Source organism: Linepithema humile, chromosome 1 (genome assembly GCF_040581485.1).
Source record: "Linepithema humile isolate Giens D197 chromosome 1, Lhum_UNIL_v1.0, whole genome shotgun sequence".
Taxonomy (NCBI): Eukaryota; Metazoa; Arthropoda; class Insecta; order Hymenoptera; family Formicidae; genus Linepithema; species Linepithema humile.
The window spans coordinates 42,647,040-42,667,166 of NC_090128.1; the positions used below are offsets into that span (position 1 = coordinate 42,647,040).

General features: G+C 37.0%; 1 protein-coding gene across 2 annotated transcripts in view; it reads left to right on the forward strand.

The window, feature by feature from the left end:
• The window catches only part of Mitf (transcription factor Mitf), a 65,371-nt gene extending 48,078 nt beyond the window's left edge, over positions 1-17,293 (forward strand). For both annotated transcript variants that reach the window (XM_012372528.2, XM_012372518.2), the window contains exons 5-7: positions 271-346; positions 9,573-9,852; positions 15,336-17,293. In XM_012372528.2, the coding sequence (XP_012227951.1) occupies positions 271-346; positions 9,573-9,852; positions 15,336-15,578 (599 nt within the window). In that variant the 3' untranslated portion in view covers positions 15,579-17,293. The remainder of the gene's footprint in view (positions 1-270; positions 347-9,572; positions 9,853-15,335) is intronic.
• The last annotated feature ends 2,834 nt before the right edge of the window (positions 17,294-20,127 follow it).

Genomic DNA, 20,127 nt, shown 5'->3' on the forward strand with positions numbered 1-20,127 from the left:
AGGTTGATTAGCATATTTAATGATTCAATTTTGATGCGATTTTTCTTTTAATACGTTGAAGTAATTACAAAACTAGTTTTTTTTATAAACACGAGTACAACTGGTCTTTCAAGGCGGATAAGTCTGAAGACTCGAAGACTTTATTAAGAACGAATTGTCTTTGCGTAGATTCAGTCGCGCAATTAGCAGACGAATTAACAAATGACACGATCTATCTATCGCATCTGCCGCGAGCGAGTCATGATTGATGTGCATAATTTCCGTTTTCAGTCGAGCGACGGCGGCGTTTCAATATCAACGACAGGATCAAGGAGCTCGGCACCCTTCTGCCCAAGACCAATGATCCGTGAGTACGAATTTCTTTTTTCCTACTTTTTTTTCAGTTTTTTGAGGAATTTTCTTCTCTTTGCCTCACGTCCTACGTTTGCTCTTCTCCACCTTCTTCTCTCGTCACTTCTCTTTTCGCAGTTTTCTTACATTCTCTGTCTTATCCTTTGCACATTTTCCCCACGGACCATTATTTCCTGCTCGTGGCCTTTTACGACGAGTTAGTCTAGGTCAGGTGCCCGAGACGAGAGGCTTTCACCGGAAGTCCATTCTTTGGCTCTCCTCTTCATCCCCCGTCCTCCTTTCCTCTGCTTTCCTTCCTTTTTCACCGGCTCTCCTCCACGGCTGCTGCTCGCTCTTCCTTCCTCCATCAGCTTTGTTTCCCGTACTTCCTGCCGTCAAAGTGCAACACTTCCTTGTCCAGCATGTTCTCCCACCCGGTGAATAAAGGCAAATGCAAAAGAAAAATGACACTACGAATCGGAAATACGGGGAGGAAGAAATTGGAAAGAACGAGTTTGTTTACCTCTCGTATTATCGCGCTTTTGCCAGTAACTCATGCATTCTTATGCTTTAGATAATTAATTTACAAAATTAATCCTTTGTACCATTCTTTTGTGTAACTTGAAAAAATTTTTTTCCGCATATGTATTTAGATTTGAGAAAACATAATTCGAAAATTTTTTTACAATGTAGTTTTAAAAAAATATATTTAATTAAATTATAAAATAATTTCTTTTGAGATTCATCTTTATTCAAATTGCGGATTTTTCTTAATGTCGAACGAAATAAATTATAACTTGGGTACATTATTTTAATGGTTAACGATGTTTATATAATCGTGACATTTGAATTTTTACACAATAAAATGTTAATTGCATGAAGATAACGGCCGGATAACATACGGTTATTTAAGGGGCTTAATTATTCACTATTATAATTAGTCATCACAAAAATTCTTATCTCTGTGTGTTATCTATACTGTTCGGCATTTATATTTAGAGTCATTTTTATACAGCTGTAAAAACTCCAGTTAACTAACTCCTACTAGCAACACACATTTGCTTCTTTTCAAGTCCTAAAAAAATCACGTATTAATGTTTTATTTAAACTTTATTTTAGTTTTTATATAATTTGCTTAAATGATTCTATAAACTGAAATTAGTCGATAATTTAAAAAATTTTATATTTATTAATGTATTCCAAACAGCTTCCAAATCATGAGTGACTTTCAAGCAGAGAATATATTGCGACGCAAATTATTTCGAGTAAATATATCTCAATTGTGCAACGCGCTTATGACATGGAGGGGACATTTATTTTCTTCTCCGTTATTTTTCTGGAAAGGTATTTCGTATACGATAACGTGCATTTTATGTCCGACTTGTTTCGAATGTGATTTCCGACACGAATCTTTGGCCCCGAGACTTTTTCGACACACGATGGACGTACTAACGAGCGTCCCTTTTGCATAGAATAGCCGACCAAGTTCGATCGTCGTTCATTTATCAATCCAACGATCGACCCATTTGTCTATGTCAAATGTCCGGAGAACTTAAAAACTACCTCTTCGACTACGGCATCTTCTTTTCTCATGCGCGTTTCTTTGAATATCGATCCTCGAAAAGTTATGGAAAAATCTAGACACATTTGGGTTGGTTAGCGTTAACTATAGTTAATATTATTAATAATAATAATATTAATATTATATTAATATTATTAATAATATTATTATAATATTATTTATAATAATATTATTCCTATAGGAATAATATTCAGCTGCAGCAATAATAAAAGTGCAATAGAATATAAATATTATAAATTGATTTGCTACATAATGATATTAAAAAGCAAAGTTTATATTTTTTTATAGTTTATTAATATAGTAATCAATGTTATTTTAAAGTTTCTTTCGTTATTATATATATTTTTATTTAGTACCGCAATTTAAAAGGAAGCAAAAAGTCCATGGAAATCGATATTGTTAGAACTGGCTCTTAGAGCTATCGAAAAATTATTTATCTGAAAATAATTCCTACTATACGTTTATCACCGACATTTTCAACATCGTAATTCTTCGTACGAACGATGTGACGCGAATTCAAAGTTTGTCGTTTATAATTATTGATTTACAGCGTCGTAATTTACGTTATCGTTCTTGTTCGATGAAGGAGAAGTGTGCAAGCTGGCGTATGTTCTTTATCTGCCGTCATATTTCCATCACATTTTTCGACCGTCACTAATAGATGCGATAACGAGAACACGCACGGGAATTAATGCGTCCCACGTTTCGAATTTCTCTCCCGATATTTGAAGATGACGAGATGAAAGTTGAATTAATGCGGCTTTACCTCAATCATGTATGTCAGCGATAATTTATACTCATTTTAATGCCCCTTAGTAATTGCATTTACCAGGCATTTTAAATTTTCCCATTGACATTCCGGTCTCGCGCGCATATTTGGCCGCATTGTTCGCGCATCTGCAGGGCGTAAAACGTTGCGCAAATTAATACGCACATACGTCCTCGATTCGCAGTGCCTCTTATCTAATGACGCTCATTTCATCGATAAGACAATAGGGTGTAGTCGTCGCAAAAATATGCGATAACGTCTGCTTATCGCAACCGACTCTATTACGAATGATAAAAAAAATGGAATTGTCAACTGTGTTGAATTTACATTACACAACTTTCCTCGCGTAAACAGTCTTGGCTTATTTGTCAAGGAAATTTGATATTGATCAAGCTGTGCAAGATAAATTTAAGTAAGAATAATTTAAACAAATATTTTCAGACTTTCAAGAATCTTTGTTCGCAAACAGTGTAAGTAAAGTCTACATATAGGGAGGTTCTCTTAATTGCAAACTTTCAATGCATAATTTTATCGTAATTTACAAAATGTAATCTAAGTAATTTAATTTATAAGAAATTAGTAATCTTTGAAGATAGGATTTTTATAACATATGCAAGAAAAATAGCTCTATTTGTATAATCGTGCGAGAATCTTGTTTTGATTTCGCCAAAACAGTTGAAACAGTTGCTTTCGTGTTAATCGCGATTATATCTGAGAAGAAAAGGAAAGTAATGTCTCGTTAATAATAATGCGTGTTAGAATTTTGTGAATGTCTTCTCTGAAATGCGTTTTCTGCTGTAAGGTTTCAGTTTTGACTTTGTCCGGGAGAGATATCAAGGGAGATCTGTGTAAACTCGGTGCGATAGCGCGCCAGTGATAATGAAGCACAATCTCGATTCTAAAGACACTGGTAAACACGACATAGATTTCTCTGCGTCCCTTCCTCTGGTGTTTCCGTTCATTCAGCTTAAGTTTCGGAACTGTCCCCGTTTCTGCGAGACGCTTCGAATCTCTCTCTCTCTCTCCCTCTTCTCGTTCGCTCTCCTTACATCGTTGCTCATTAGCGCGAACGAAGGAGAAACCCGTCGATGCACGGCTGTTTATTGCTTACCGTGCAAACTCGTTCCTGACGTGCGCACAAGTACGAAAACCACGCGCGACTCCCAAGCAGAAGAGAGGAAACGTGGCGTGATGTTGCTGTTCCGTGGAAGCGTGGAATGTATGAACAATTCGGATGTAAATGCTCTTGTTAATCATAATAAAATAGTAATTGAAGTTTATGAGCTAGCATCACGCAGCGTTAAATGGTTTTTAGTTATTTATTTTACATAATGGCTCGTATTCTCAATGCACATTTAGTGTTAAATAACTGACAGATGTGGAGCTTGCATTTAATATTAATAAGAAGTAAAAGTTAAATAACCATATTTAATATTTAAATCTAAATGACTACATGTTATATGATATTTAATGTAGCGAGAATTATACGAACAAAAGAGCTTTCGCTTCATTCTCGCGTTAAAAATTTCTCGATGGGAAGATAATTGTGAGTCTAGTTAAATCCGATAGTAAAATTCCGCGAAGTGATTTTGTTGAAAAATGCAACGGGTCGAAATATTAACTCGAAAGAGCAAATTCGGAGATGTGGCGGAACTTTTGTTACGAATTCTCAGACTCGTGTATCATGAATAATTTAGCAGCCATGAAAAACGCACACTTTCTCTCTTATGTAAGATGGAAAATTAATAAAACGCAGAATTTGGTATAGTAGGCGCGTACATTTGCGAAAACGCAATTTATGGTTTTCGGTTTGAAGCACGTGAATCCGCATAGCTGCAAATTTGGTCGTTGCGAAGTTGCTGGAGAATACGGAACATGACGACGTCTCGCGCGGAAAAGTGATGCTTTATTCAATGTTCCGGCGGCTGTTTGGTTTCCGAGTTTGCTCGGCAGGTGCAAAATTTCGCAAGTCACGCAGCAGTGCGCCCATTCGCGATTCGCGATCACGCATAAATTTAATTACGCTTTGGTCGATGTGAATTAGCTGCATCACAAACACACTCATGCCGTTAAAAAATGTATATTATATTGCCGCGATGTGTGCAAAAGCAATAGATAATTATTAATTATTGCCGCGTTATTGCCGCGTTTTAATTTTAATTTTATAATTTACGAATATAAATTTTTAAACTAAATAATTTGCACATATTTAAAAAATTCAATTTGATGTTATTTTATTTCTTTATATTATTTATGTAGCTTTGGCACAATAGTAATTTTCCCCGGGTTAATACATATGTATGAGAATTTATCCCTTTATCGTTATCTGTATATACCGTGAATCTTTTCTCAATTTTATTCGATCCCGAATAAGTATATTCTTTACCCTGGCATTTGGCCCTTTTTATGTGTTTGTTCTCATTTTTTCTTCTCGAAAAATAATCGAAAGATTAGCTGAAGAGATTGAACAAACAAACAATTTGATCCTTGAGTCAATGCATCTTAGTCCTTACATGTGATATCCAGGAACTATTGCATATTATCTTTATCAGGCCTATATGAAGTTAGCCCCCCATTTTTCGATTTTGAATATTTTTTTAGTTGTTCCAGGTTGTTCTACGTTTGTTCTATATTGTTCCAAAGTTATGAACAAAAAAATCGAAAAACATGACGGGAAAAGCAAAAAAACGATTTATTTTTGTGGCCACCCATTTTTTTTTAAATTCAAATTTTTTTGCTGTTCTGGATTGTTCTAATTGTTCTAAACATTGTTCTAAAATATTAATCCCCCTAAAAAAGAATTTAAAAAGATATAGCAAAAAATAGCATTAAGCGTCCAAATAGTATTTTTACATTTATCGCTATTATTATATTATGTTTTGACACCAAATTACATATTTAAGCTAAAAACGAATAGAACAACCCAGAACAACTCTCAGTTTCACCAGAACAAACATATAAAAGGCACTTTACTCTTGAAGGTAGAGAATTATTTTGTCTTTTTCGACCGATAATGTTACATCAGCGACACTAAAACCTAGAACAATGAGAAATAGACACAGAACAATCCGGAACAACTCTCAGTTTTGTCAGAACAAACGTTTAAAGAGCACTTTACTCTTGAAGGTAGAGAATTATTTTGTCTTTTTCGACCGATAATGTTACATCAGCGACACTAAAACCTAGAACAATGAGAAATAGACACAGAACAATCCGGAACAACTCTCAGTTTTGTCAGAACAAACGTTTAAAGAGCACTTTACTCTTGAAGGTAGAGAATTATTTTGTCTTTTTCGACCGATAATGTTACACCAGCGACACTAAAACCTGGAACAATGAGAAATAGACACAGAACAATCCGGAACAACTCTCAGTTTTGTCAGAACAAACGTTTAAAGAGCACTTTACTCTTGAAGGTAGAGAATTATTTTGTCTTTTTCGACCGATAATGTTACATCAGCGACACTAAACCTAGAACAATGAGAAATAGACACAGAACAATCCGGAATAACTCTCAGTTTTGTCAGAACAAACGTTTAAAGAGCACTTTACTCTTGAAGGTAGAGAATTATTTTGTCTTTTTCGACCGATAATGTTACACCAGCGACACTAAAACCTGGAACAATGAGAAATAGACACAGAACAATCCGGAACAACTCTCAGTTTTGTCAGAACAAACGTTTAAAGAGCACTTTACTCTTGAAGGTAGAGAATTATTTTGTCTTTTTCGACCGATAATGTTACATCAGCGACACTAAAACCTAGAACAATGAGAAATAGACACAGAACAATCCGGAATAACTCTCAGTTTTGTCAGAACAAACGTTTAAAGAGCACTTTACTCTTGAAGGTAGAGAATTATTTTGTCTTTTTCGACCGATAATGTTACACCAGCGACACTAAAACCTGGAACAATGAGAAATAGACACAGAACAATCCGGAACAACTCTCAGTTTTGTCAGAACAAACGTTTAAAGAGCACTTTACTCTTGAAGGTAGAGAATTATTTTGTCTTTTTCGACCGATAATGTTACACCAGCGACACTAAAACCTGGAACAATGAGAAATAGACACAGAACAATCCGGAACAACTCTCAGTTTTGTCAGAACAAACGTATAAGGAGCACTTTACTCTTATATTTAAAAAAATAAAAAAATTCAAAAAAAACACTAATCGACACTAATCGCTGATGTAACATTATCGGTCGAAAAAGACAAAATAATTCTCTACCTTCAAAAGTAAAGTGCTCTTTAAACGTTTGTTCTGACAAAACTGAGAGTTGTTCCGGATTGTTCTGTGTCTATTTCTCATTGTTCCAGGTTTTAGTGTCGCTGATGTAACATTATCGGTCGAAAAAGACAAAATAATTCTCTACCTTCAAGAGTAAAGTGCCTTTTATATGTTTGTTCTGGTGAAACTGAGAGTTGTTCTGGGTTGTTCTATTCGTTTTTAGCTTAAATATGTAATTTGGTGTCAAAACATAATATAATAATAGCGATAAATGTAAAAATACTATTTGGACGCTTAATGCTATTTTTTGCTATATCTTTTTAAATTCTTTTTTAGGGGGATTAATATTTTAGAACAATGTTTAGAACAATTAGAACAATCCAGAACAGCAAAAAAATTTGAATTTAAAAAAAAATGGGTGGCCACAAAAATAAATCGTTTTTTTGCTTTTCCCGTCATGTTTTTCGATTTTTTTGTTCATAACTTTGGAACAATATAGAACAAACGTAGAACAACCTGGAACAACTAAAAAAATATTCAAAATCGAAAAATGGGGGGCTAACTTCATATAGGCCTTTATCAGTTATCTTTGCCTTTTATAAATTAAAATATCCTTTAAGAATTATTTCGCAGAACTTTGATTATTTTATGAAATTCAGCGCGATCGCGCGTGTTGCTATCTTGCTCCTTCGTTTACTTCGGGATTTCGGTAGAATCTTTCGATCATGGGTCATGGCAAGCAAATTTAAGGATGCGACAGCTGCATGATGCGTGTTCGATCCTGCGGGTATTCTGGCGGCATAAGGCGGAGGATTATGTTTTCTCAAGGGATGTTTGTGGAGAAGGTGTTCGTCCACGAAGGATGGATGTGTCGCCCGGGCATGACGAATGCCATCTCATAATAGGCTTTCCATTCGCCGCTCTCTCGTGGACGACGGCAGCTCGCGATTTTTCGGGCGATAAATCGACGGAACGATTCCGCCGTAAATCAACGCGCGGCGCGGCACGGCACACGAGAAAAAATAGCGTGAATAACGATGAAAATCCGTGAGTGTTGTTCGTGAGTTTTGCGTGAGGATATTTAAATCGCGAGGATGAACCTGCAGTATATCCTTAGTTATGGCAAATTTTGTATTAATTTCACATGCAAAGCTGCGCTGATCCTTTAAAGTGAAATATCTATCACGAGGAAAAGCTGATGAAACAAATAAAGTATCGATATCAATATCAAAGTAATGTAATTGATGATATATAGAAGTTTATCTATAAAAGATAAGACAATCTTTTTTGCAGCTACCTTAGTTATTAAATTGCAAAAACTGATTTCTGTTATCGTGTGAATTACTTTCTACACACAGTTTGTGAGTAATATCTATCTTATCAGTTCTATCTTATTGATCTGAACGAGTTATTGATCTTCCAGGAACAATAATGTTTTGCTTACTTGTGTTTATGCAATTTGATACACTTTTATTTTCATATTTATTATATATGTTTTATAATACTATATATAATAAATGTCTTATAATACTATATGTAATATAAATTACATTTTCAAAATTGATATAAAATAAGCGAAAATGCGGTACCTTATATTATTTTGAAGTTACTCTCGACACCACCTAATAGAACGCAATATTTTTTTGAAAAAAAAAAAAATTGCACTTCTGGCAATCTTGGACTTTGTCATTTTTACATTCTCATTTGCGTGTCGCTTGGCAAGCATTCGTCACACTGGCGTTGCGAGATTGTTCGCGCTGGATCATCGTGGATGTTTCTCGTGAGCGAGCAAACTCCTCGAGTCCAAGATGCTACCTCTCGCGCCTCGTTTTTATGTACGCGCCGCTCATGAATTTTTCGAGAGTGTCGCTATGAGAAATTCTCCTTACTAACAACAGATCTGCGAAATCGCGAGGACACAAGGTGTGACGAAAAGAATAACGCGGAGGGTACGAATGTGGCGCGTGTTATGGAAATTCTTCGGGATTTTGTTGCCCACGTCCCTTCGAATTATCGTGCGCCTGATATTCCGCGCGAATTCCCGCGCGGAATTCCATCTCGAGACGGCTCTCGAAACATCGGTGGCGGCGTCAGCTTCGGTGGCAGCGGTGGTAGCAGCGGTGGTGGCAGCGGTGTGGTGGCAGCATGACTCAGGAGACGGTAATATCGGTCGTATTACGGTCGGGTGAGGAACTTTGGGAATCTCCCACGAACCCCCTCCCCCCCAGTTCGAACACGTTTCCGACGAAATAATCGTGCGCTAAGGGTTTCGAAGACAACGCCGGTGGCTCCGTTCCCTCGTCATCGCCCTTTTTATATATTTTTCAAAGGATCTGAGAAATTGAAAACGTGAGCGTCACGCCTACGAACGTCCCTTATCACTGCTTCTTATGCAATCTTTGCCGATGCTGTTGGCTCTCCGACGCTGTTGTCGACGGATAAATATTGAAAGAATTCTAGATAAAAACAATATAAAATATTTTATTCAAAAAAGTATTTTAAATAATATTAAATTATTTATTAATAAATCAATAATATTAAAATCAATCGAAATAATGTAAATAATGCTTATAATCTTTTGAGCAATTCCACAGAAACATTATGTTAATTAAAATATGGAGCAGATGTGTAACGTGTTTGTGTTTTCGATTATTTTACAGATATTACGAAATCGTTCGAGACGTCAGGCCGAACAAGGGCACTATTCTCAAGTCTTCGGTGGAGTATATAAAACTGTTGAAAAACGAGCTCACGCGAATGAAGCAGAACGAGCTCAGGCACAAGCAATTGGAGCATCAGAATCGACGGCTGCTCCTGCGCGTGCAGGAGCTTGAGTTGCAAGCGAAAGCACACGGGCTTCCGGTTTCCGATTTCAACTGGGCGTCCACTTCCGTTGCTATGCTCAACACTTTCCCGAGGGGTAAACTCGAGCAACGAAAGGTAAGTCGGCAATCTTTTTCCTGAATTGTATATCTTCTTACATTTACCCCCTTGATTACATGTATGCCATCACATCGTTTCATCCGTCGCTCTATCCATCGAAAGTTTTCAAGTTTCATATTTAACCTTCGTATTTCTAACTAAATTCTTACATTTTCTAACCTCGCTCGTGCCTATTTCGAATTTTTGAACAATAAAAATATGTGATCACATTCTATTCAAATCGAAATATTATATTTTATAAAAGTATTGTGTTATACAATACTTATAACTTTTTATCTTAATAATTTGATGAGGAAATTATTACGCTTAATACGTGATAATGATCCTAATTTTGATCGGTAGTAGTAGTGGAGGCGGCTTTGCAATAGCGATCTACTTAATCTTAATAGCCATAGGCTTGATTTTCGAGGTTGTAATGATCGACGGAATCGATATAAAATGATTGATCCGCGATCCTTGATCCGAATAAACTTTCTGCTCGTTCGCCAGACTAGTTTCATAATACGTGCATCTGTTCCGACGGAGGCGAATAGCTGTTCGCTTACTCGTTCGTTCACTCGTTCTCGAGAGAGTATAATATGGTGCCGTGCTTCTACGTCCTTGTTTATGCCGATACTCTCTGTTGTATACGACAGCAGTAAAACCGTCTTTTGACAGCGCCGACATGTAGCGGCAACGATTTAATTACGCAACGTAAATCGATCCGTAGCAGTGCTTGCATAATAAGAAATGTTTTCTCGTTTACGAACGATTAACGTCGGACCTTGTTACGCCTCGAGCGATTTTCGTGATGACGAACTTTCGAACACGTTTGATCTCTTATGCTGACAATAAATGATTGTATCGGAACTGCGGTGCTTAGATCTGGTATCTCATAAACATTTTTCGAAACTTTCGTTAATACGCTCGAACGAACGATAAGAGTGACTAGCGCGTTTTTACGCGAAATTATGCAAGTTTTTAATTTCACATAGCAGCAAAATTATAATGATGACAAATGCAATAATATTCGAAGAAGAAAGATTTTTATATAATAATTAAACGTTTGATATAATTATTAAAAATTTTAATTACTATTCTATAATAATTATAATTATTGTGTTGGGTATTGTAATTTTTGTCTGAAAGATCATAAAGAGATATAACATTTCTTTGTTATTACTTAAAATATTAATTTTGATTATATAGCTGATTTTTCATTACAATTATTGCGCTCAATAGCAAATTGCAGTCGCGCAAATTGCTTTCACTCATTACAGTTTCGTTTCTCGATTCCGACGGATTACTGAGATAGCCGTTCACGTTGATGGTCGTTGGTGTTACTCTTTAAGGCGTCCGATATTTACCGAGATGGTGGTAAACTTACCGTCGAATTTGTGGGTCAGATAAAATTGTGCACACATGTACATATGAGGCTTGACACGTGCGGTTTCGTGATGCGATTAAGAACTCTCGAAGCGCCGATAACGACGCTGCGCTCCGGTCGGCCGCCTCCACGACAGATTTGGGCCACTTAAAGAGACCATGTTGACAAGGGAAAACTGGCAAAGAGGTAGAGGTGAATTATTAACGTTATTATTATAATTGTACTGACAGTGGCGTAACTGATGTTTATTCGTATCGCCAAATTTTGAATAACAAATTTTAAACATTGAGACATGGAATATATTATATGCAGAAATGGTGAAAAGTAATAATAAATAAAAGTAGAACATTATCAATTTAATTAAGTGGAAACGTTTTTATTATAATTTCTTTAAACGGTTGTCTCAATTAGTTTATGACATCGATAAAACTCTTCAATTTGTCTGTTTATTCTTGTCTATAATTTTTTTATTTAATTCGGTCTATCGAGCTTTTTAACGAACATTAAAGCTTTGTTCACGAACGTGACGGTGTGTGGGCGTGACGGTGATTGCACGATTGCTGTGTGCATTGATGTTAATTTACATCCGCTCAACACGTTTTCGGAAACATTCGAAGTCACTGCGACGCGCGAGATAACGAAAGAGACGCGGGATGACGTACCGAGAGAGAATGAGTTGAATTATTGTTCGAGATAAAGTTTCACCGGAGTAGTCTGACAAGCAGCTTCCTCACGGCTAGAGAAATTTAAACATTGATAACGTCCCGCTTCGCGATTCGTGCGACGAGTTCCGACCGAGGCGATGGAAGTGCCTCGCGTATTGCACGAGGAATTTTACTGCGACAGTAGGTTTGCTTAACGCTAATTTTGTTCCTCGATTTACTTTGTGCGAACGATCTTGTACAAATGTGCCGCAGATAACGATAAGTCACTTTTACTAATAAAAACAAGCAAATTATAAGAAAGCAGAATATTTTTTTTAATAAAAATAAACAAAATATAATATTTGTGGAAGAAGGAACGTCTCCAGAGATAATTGAGAGCGATTTATTAATTCATTAGTTGATGAATTTGAAAACATCTTGTATAACTTGTATCTGATTTCAAAGTTGCTGAAATAGGATACTTAAATTTGTCTTTTACTGATGTGTATTTATTTTTTTCTCATAGTATTGTTTTGAATAAAAATAAAATCATCAGAAAGAATTACAGTTTGCAATAATAATATGTAGTTGAATATTTGTTAGGGGAGACACGGCACTTACATAAGATTCATTTTGAGATTGCATAATGGCGAAGGTAATTGCACGTCTTAAATCTGTACGCGCCTGAATGTCGTGCAAAATATTTACTTTTATCACCAGCGTTGTGCGTACGTCCGCAGAGTGCAATCCTTATCGTCCGCCTGCCTCTTATCGTTCGTGTTACTTCTCGCGCGAGACTTATACCTTTTATCTTGCATCTCGGCACGTATATTTTCGCGAGAAGAACTCGTTGTGCCTCTCTCGACGTCGGGACAAAGGATAATCGCTGAATGAGTTGTAACGTCAGACATCACGTTGCGCAACCACGCACCACGGCATTTTTTCATGCAAATTTAACGCCCTTCTCGCCGTCCGAGAGCGCGCAGTTATGTAAAAAGCGTATGCGATCACTTTACGGAATATCGCATGAAGTACGAAATCGCACCATCGTGAAGAATATAAATCAGAGATCCGTAATATTAAAGCGGATAATTTTGTTCTCGTAAATTTTCCGTAGTGTTTTTTTCTTTTCAATTTTAATTTGTTTTCTTATTTTATTGAAAATATTTAAAACATTGGCACGTTGATCATGGGTCGTCGCATCGATACCGCTTTTCAGAAGCCCCACCCACGTGATTTTGTCAATATCACGGATATATATATATATATTTACAATTTCTCTTTTCAAAATAGTACTCTTTTTCACTTTTGACGAATCTGATTTATGGATAATTTTAACTTAAATATTAACTTTGGATGAATTTAATTTATACATATGTAGTTTTAGAAAATATCGTATATAGGTATTGTATGGGATATATATTCGAGGTTTACTTCCTCTACACGATTGACACTTTGTAACACGAGTAAAATTTGTTACATGCAAATCGCATAAATTCGGTGCGGTAAAGACCGACAAGCAATCCGCGACAAATTAGTTGCACTGACATAATATAACGACAGGTAAATTGGATCACGGTCGTTTGTGCCTGAAATGCGATTGGAAATTAATTCCGGTTCTGGTAAGCCGACCCATCTGTGACTTCGCAAAGTTGCCGGAGCTAACCGAGTCTGGCGGAGAAACAGCCTCGTTCAATTTATATCGATGTACAGGACTGACGTAAACATTTAAATTTTGATAATGTCAAACATTAAATTTCTTTAATCGTTTGAAAGCGCGAAACAGAGTAATATTATTTTCTTCAACTTTAAGTAATTTGTTTTCTTATTTTATTGAAAATATTTAACACGTTGACTGCCGTACGATGCGTCGGTCGTATCGATATCGTTTTTCAGAAGCCCCACGACACATTTTGTCAATATCACGGATATATATATATATATATATATATATATATATATATATATATATATTTTACGATATATTTTACACCAATATAAATCGTTCGATCGTATGGCTTGATATTAAAAAACTTAGTACGACGACCGAGATATCGCGCGCGCGCGCGTATGACCCAAAACATGAAAAAAAAGTTTTAACATTGCTGACAGTGTTAATAGATAATTCTATCATTTATTACATGTTTTGTAATACCTTTGTGAACGAAACTAAAAAATCCTTATAATTCTTAAGGCTCCTGGGTAGTCACCGCAGCCATATTAGATTCGTGACGTCAGAAGCGAGAAATGACACGCCGAGAATTCTTGCGTGCCATTTCTAAATAAAATGATAATTTAACAAAGTAACACTCTAGATCGCTTTAAGACACCTGTAAAATTGTCCGAAAACTATGCTTTTTCCTTGACAGGTTATAAACAATCGTTAAATCAACCGTGAAGCGAAGCCTAATTATGCGAGAAAACACACGGTTGACAGCTGTCTGTATGAGTAGAAAATACTCCTTCTACGTTGGGCTTTCCCTGCTAATCTTAGTTTTCGGATAATTTTACAGGTTTCATGAACACGTCACATATCACAGCACTAACATTTAACGAATATTAACGAAATGGCACGCAAGAATAAATTGGGTAGTCAACATGTCATTTTTTCACGTCTAATAGTTCATCGATTCTCCACCTAAGACGCTGCATGAGAATTTCTGTCATATGGACATGTCGGTAACGGTACTAAGCTATATATATTCTGTATTTATCGCGTTTATTTTTTTGTAAACAAATTTTTGAATTATAAATTAGCATTTTGTATGTTATTCAGTAATTTACTTTTATCGTATCAATTGATTAGGTCAAACTGTTACACTATTTACTTATACAATAAATCGACTAGGTAAATTCGACTAGGTTTTTATTCCTACCACAATTATGTCGCCACTGTCAACGCGGAGTTCACGGCTACGAGACCAGGAGCCTTAAGAAATCTTGATATTGAAATCGTTGAATAATTTTACATTAGAAACTTTTTTGAAAACCACTTTTTTACTTAACGGCTCTTAATTGATTTTAAATTCTTTATTATTTATTTTGTTATGAAATTAATTGTGTATATCCTATTACGAGTACAAAATGTAAATAGGAATAAACATTGAGTATTATATGCGCGAAAACACGTAACCTGAACCCCGTATCACATATCATTAATCATCGATGGATCCAGTATGATACACATATCCACTTCTACTTCAATATAGAAGACTTCACCAGCGCCACTTCTCCACTTCCGCTTTCATAAAAGACTATCAATTTAACCACCTATACCTTCATGAAAAATCACCGGCATAATTCTACTTTCATCAGAAAATCTTACACTGGGCTGTTCCTGAAATTCTCCTACGCCTGAAAACCTCCCACGCCATGCCTTGTATCCCATCCGAGTCCACGTTTGACGGCCGAGCATTTAAGTGCTCCAGGGCGGCTCATTTTACAGGATTTGGGATACTTTTCTGCCGTAGATGCCGGACCTGGTGACGGGTGACGAGGCGACGAGTCTGAGCATGTCGCAGCTCGAGGATCTCATGGAGGACGACACCGGTGGTCCCGTGCACGGCGGTGACCCGATGCTTTCGTCGCCGCACCTGCCACCGCTGAGCCCACCTGCGGCTGCCTGTCACCACGGTTTACCCGACGAAGACACCCTCGGCAGTTTGGCAGTAACCACGTCGAATTCCTCGTCCGACATGGACATCGTCGCGTAGCCGAAAAACCGCCGTCGTCTGTCAGTCTCGCGCGTGATCGAAATCGACTCCCGAAACTTTCTCGCATAGTCGTCGAGAGGATTTTCTGGTCAGTGCCCGACCGAAGGTGATCGATCTAGATTTATGTAAGAGAGCGGAACACACTGCTTCAGTTACGAGTACAAGGCAGCGGGCTGTTGCAACATGTAAATCTTTATCGCGAAAGGACATTCGGGAAAGAAATTTGCGTGGCAGCAATTGAATTTTTAGTGGAGCAAACTAGTCATCGATTCGAGCTCTGAGAGAATTCACTTCACCAGAGGATTAGCAAAGGGAATCGAAAGAAGGATATGGATATTACTCATCATGAAATTTAAGAGAAACGTTATCGATACAATAAACTTGAAGAAGAAATCGTTATATTATTTCAAAATTTTGATGATGCAATACAAAGGAAGATAATATATATAATTTGTATAATCCGCTACAAGAAAAAGAAGAAAAGAAAGAAGGATGAAAACTAGAAGACTGAAAACAAGTTAAAATCTTTCCATCGGGATATCACAAATACATACTCATCGGTATTATGAATGCCTGCCAATTATCATGCCAATAATGCCTATAATCATCAAGAATATATTTAGCGATTGTTGTGGTACCATTATTTTCCATGATTGTCTAATATGTTATTAATGACTAGTTTGGATATCTTTTTATTGACTGGGCAGCAACTTTCGAAGATCCCTTTCAATTTGGAAAATTATAAAGAAGGTCGTGGGAAAAATTGCTGCGTGACGTTTGTGTTTCGCGTCTTTGGAGATTCAGCACGAGACTCGGATGGACGTTTTTCAGGTCGATGACGAGATCCTCGAGAGGCAATCGGGCGTTTTCGGCCTGATAGTTCTTGGCTCCGGGTTTTTTGAAGTAGCGGTGAAAGTCGTCATTGCCGGGCGACGGAGGAGGAGTTCAGGGTCGTTTCAATTGCGAGGAACGGGAGGGCTCGATGTCACGATTCTACGAACGGCTGGCCGTTACATGGATGGAATGTGTGACGTCTTATGTGCGTTGTAGTTTATGTCAGTGCACCGAAGGACGCGCTTCTGTCGCGCTCGAGACGAACTTAAACGTTCGTGCGATATTATCGTTAATCAAGGACGACGCAATTGTCGATTGTACATCAGTGATGCACATTGCGACAATTTTAGGATTTTTGATGAAGAACGAGAATACCTTCTCGTAAAAGTGTTAGTTATGTAGTTCATTATGATATTACTTAATCGAGAATTTATTTTCATAATTTGCCAGTGTTTGCACGATATGCCCAGAAAATAATCTGATAATGGAGATATTTTTTATAAAAGATTTTCCGAGATTCTCTTCGAGTATGTTCGATAAAAAATATAATTGGTGAATGAAATTTTTCAAAATAATTGTACATTATAAAAAAATGTATTGTTTTTGTTCGCAAGGTTACAGAATATCAGAAGTTATTGGAAACATATTATAAAAATGAATTTTGCATATTTTCCTTTTAATAAGTATTATTAAAACTAAAATATCGCAATTATAAGAGATGAATGATAGATAATTATTGACAATTGTTGATTAAAGTGTTTTAAGACTAGAATTAGATCCGATTCAAATGTCATAAGAATTTGACATTGCCACCGAATCCGAGTGCCTTTGTAGAAAACGAGTCGAGGGAATATATTTTCGCAAATACATATATTCTTCGATTTCTGTGTTAGAGCGTGCATATGCTGTAATACGTGATCAGAATTTCTTATCCTACATAATAACACGCAATGTGACATTTGTACATTAGCAGTTCCTACAATCATCTTCAATGCAAATTTTAAAATGTATAAGATATTTTTAATATTATGATATCCTCAGGATTATAGAATTTCTCGTGTCCATAGAATCGTATCATTTTATGATTATTGTATCTATCACAGTCGATATTCTTTCCAATAATTACCGTAAAACTGAAAGATGCAGGTACCAAAATTAAGATAGAATATCACTAAAACAGTTCCTCCAGATCAAGGATCAAGTATCCTCACACAGCGAAAACTATCTATTGAACCGGTGGTTTGAATATCGCGAACGCGAAGACTTACGACGATCTGCCATTAATCGTTCGCGACATAAAAGCCCGATATCGACGTCGATTCGTATCTAATCCTTAGCAGGGACTCGTAGCGGATGAGCGAGTATTATGCCCAAGTTCGTTATAAAGTTTGCTAATAGTTATTGTGCTCGGCACTGTGCGCGTCGAGTCGCGCTTCATATGTTGCTTCCAGCGAACGGCGGTTTAAACACACGGTGGCTTTTGTGCGACGGGCCTTGATTTCACCGCTTGCCTTGTCTCGCCGAGCACACGTATAACTCACATTGCCCGAGCTCATGTCGCCTCGAGCTAAGATCGATAATTATTCGAACGGGGATTACCGCCGATGAATTGTCGACGCTCGGAAATAAAGAGTAGCAATCAAGGTGTCATTTACTTTGCAGGAGGGCGAGAGAAAATTTAAATGTGCTTGTTGTAAAACAGGATATTGGTAAAGATAAATTTTTCGACAAATTTAAAGTTAAATAAACTGTCACATTGATAAAAACCAAAGAGAAACTAAGGTTATGAAAATATTTTTTCATATTTATGAAGGTAGGATTATTTTTTATTCAATTTTTATCATGTATTTCTTAGATAATTTTTTAATTGATGAAATTATTTCGATATTTTCAAGCGGTGTTAGACAAACAAGGGCACAAATTATTACTTTATCTAAACACGTACAATCAAATCGCGTGCGATAACAGATAACCGTTACTTCTTTTCGTTTGAAGAGATTAGCGAGAAAAAAAGGATGCTTTTCAAAATTGTGATTTTTCACGATTGTAATATTTTATCGCCGTTTTCTCTCGCTCTGTACATTAGACATCAATACGTTTAGTATATTTCACTCATACTCATGACATACCGATGTAACTTATCGCGAACATTGATATCAATCTACACAATACGTAGCATGTTTTTTCCGTAGTTAGGGATAATAATACTTATTTACTTAGATTACGCAGGAAGTGCGATAGTTGAGACATTTCAGACGTGGACTGTGCAGACGATCAACACACTGCCCTCAAGTGTATTCTTATCGCGTTATTTATCTTAGTCAGGCAAAGAATTTTATTTCTTGTGAAAAAAAGACATTCTTGGTAATTCGTAGACTACAAATATGCTTGTAGCTACGTTTTCAAATTTTGATGAAGAAAACGGTGTCTCACGGTGTCGAATTCAAGTAAATAGTGTCGGTTTAATCGGGAGCTCGTTTGATGGAAAATACATATTGCGAACTATAATCGTAATCTTTCCTAATTTTCTCTACATTAGTTTATAGTTTATATAAATCAATTCTTTGATATATACGACATTTAGGATGTATCGATAACTCGGAACTAGAACAATCGCACGCAATGTCGCCTCACGACTATGAGAAATAATATTACAAAGTTCTCATGTCTACATGACAATTCCTTTTTCAATTTGCTTCCATGTTGGAGAACGAGTTTGATCGTTCTGACTTCAGGATGGTCGAGATGTTTAATCTACGAAAACATATTTCTGTACCGTACGTGGTATTTACTCGCGCGGGTCGCAAGTTTTTAGTGTACGATTCGAAAATCATATCGAGGATATTTGTTCGTTGATCGCGTCACAGCGTACTTTACTCTTCTGCAAAATCCGTGCGTAAACAATTACTGGAACACGCTGTAAACGCGCTGTCGTACACGATATCCGTTTCTCCGTGGTGCTTGCAAGCGAGATTGAACAAACGAACAAAACTTTACAAGCGCGGGACTGCTGCGGCAATTGTAGTTGTTGCTCGCGAAGACTGCAATGCCCCGAAGCTGATACATCCATTAACAAATCATTCCGTTTGCGTTGTATGAATTTATCGCACAATATCGTTTCTATGTACACATCCAGCCGATGTAGTTTTATATTAGCATTGTCAACGCACACTCTCGTTGATTAAATGATAGTTAAGTCTAGCTGCGAGAAAGTTCGACGAATGGTGTCAGAGGTGTCAGAGGTGTCAGAGAGAGAGAGAGAGAGAGAGAGAGAGAGAGAGAGAGAGAGAGAGAGAGAGAGAGAGAGAGAGAGAGAGAGAGAGAGAGAGAGAGAGAGAGAGAGAGAGAGAGAGAGAGAGAGAGAGAGAGAGAGAGAGAGAGAGAGAGAGAGAGAGAGAGAGAGAGAGAGAGAGAGAGAGAGAGAGAGAGAGAGAGAGAGAGAGAGAGAGAGAGAGAGAGAGAGAGAGAGAGAGAGAGAGAGAGAGAGAGAGAGAGAGAGAGAGAGAGAGAGAGAGAGAGAGAGAGAGAGAGAGAGAGAGAGAGAGAGAGAGAGAGAGAGAGAGAGAGAGAGAGAGAGAGAGAGAGAGAGAGAGAGAGAGAGAGAGAGAGAGAGAGAGAGAGAGAGAGAGAGAGAGAGAGAGAGAGAGAGAGAGAGAGAGAGAGAGAGAGAGAGAGAGAGAGAGAGAGAGAGAGAGAGAGAGAGAGAGAGAGAGAG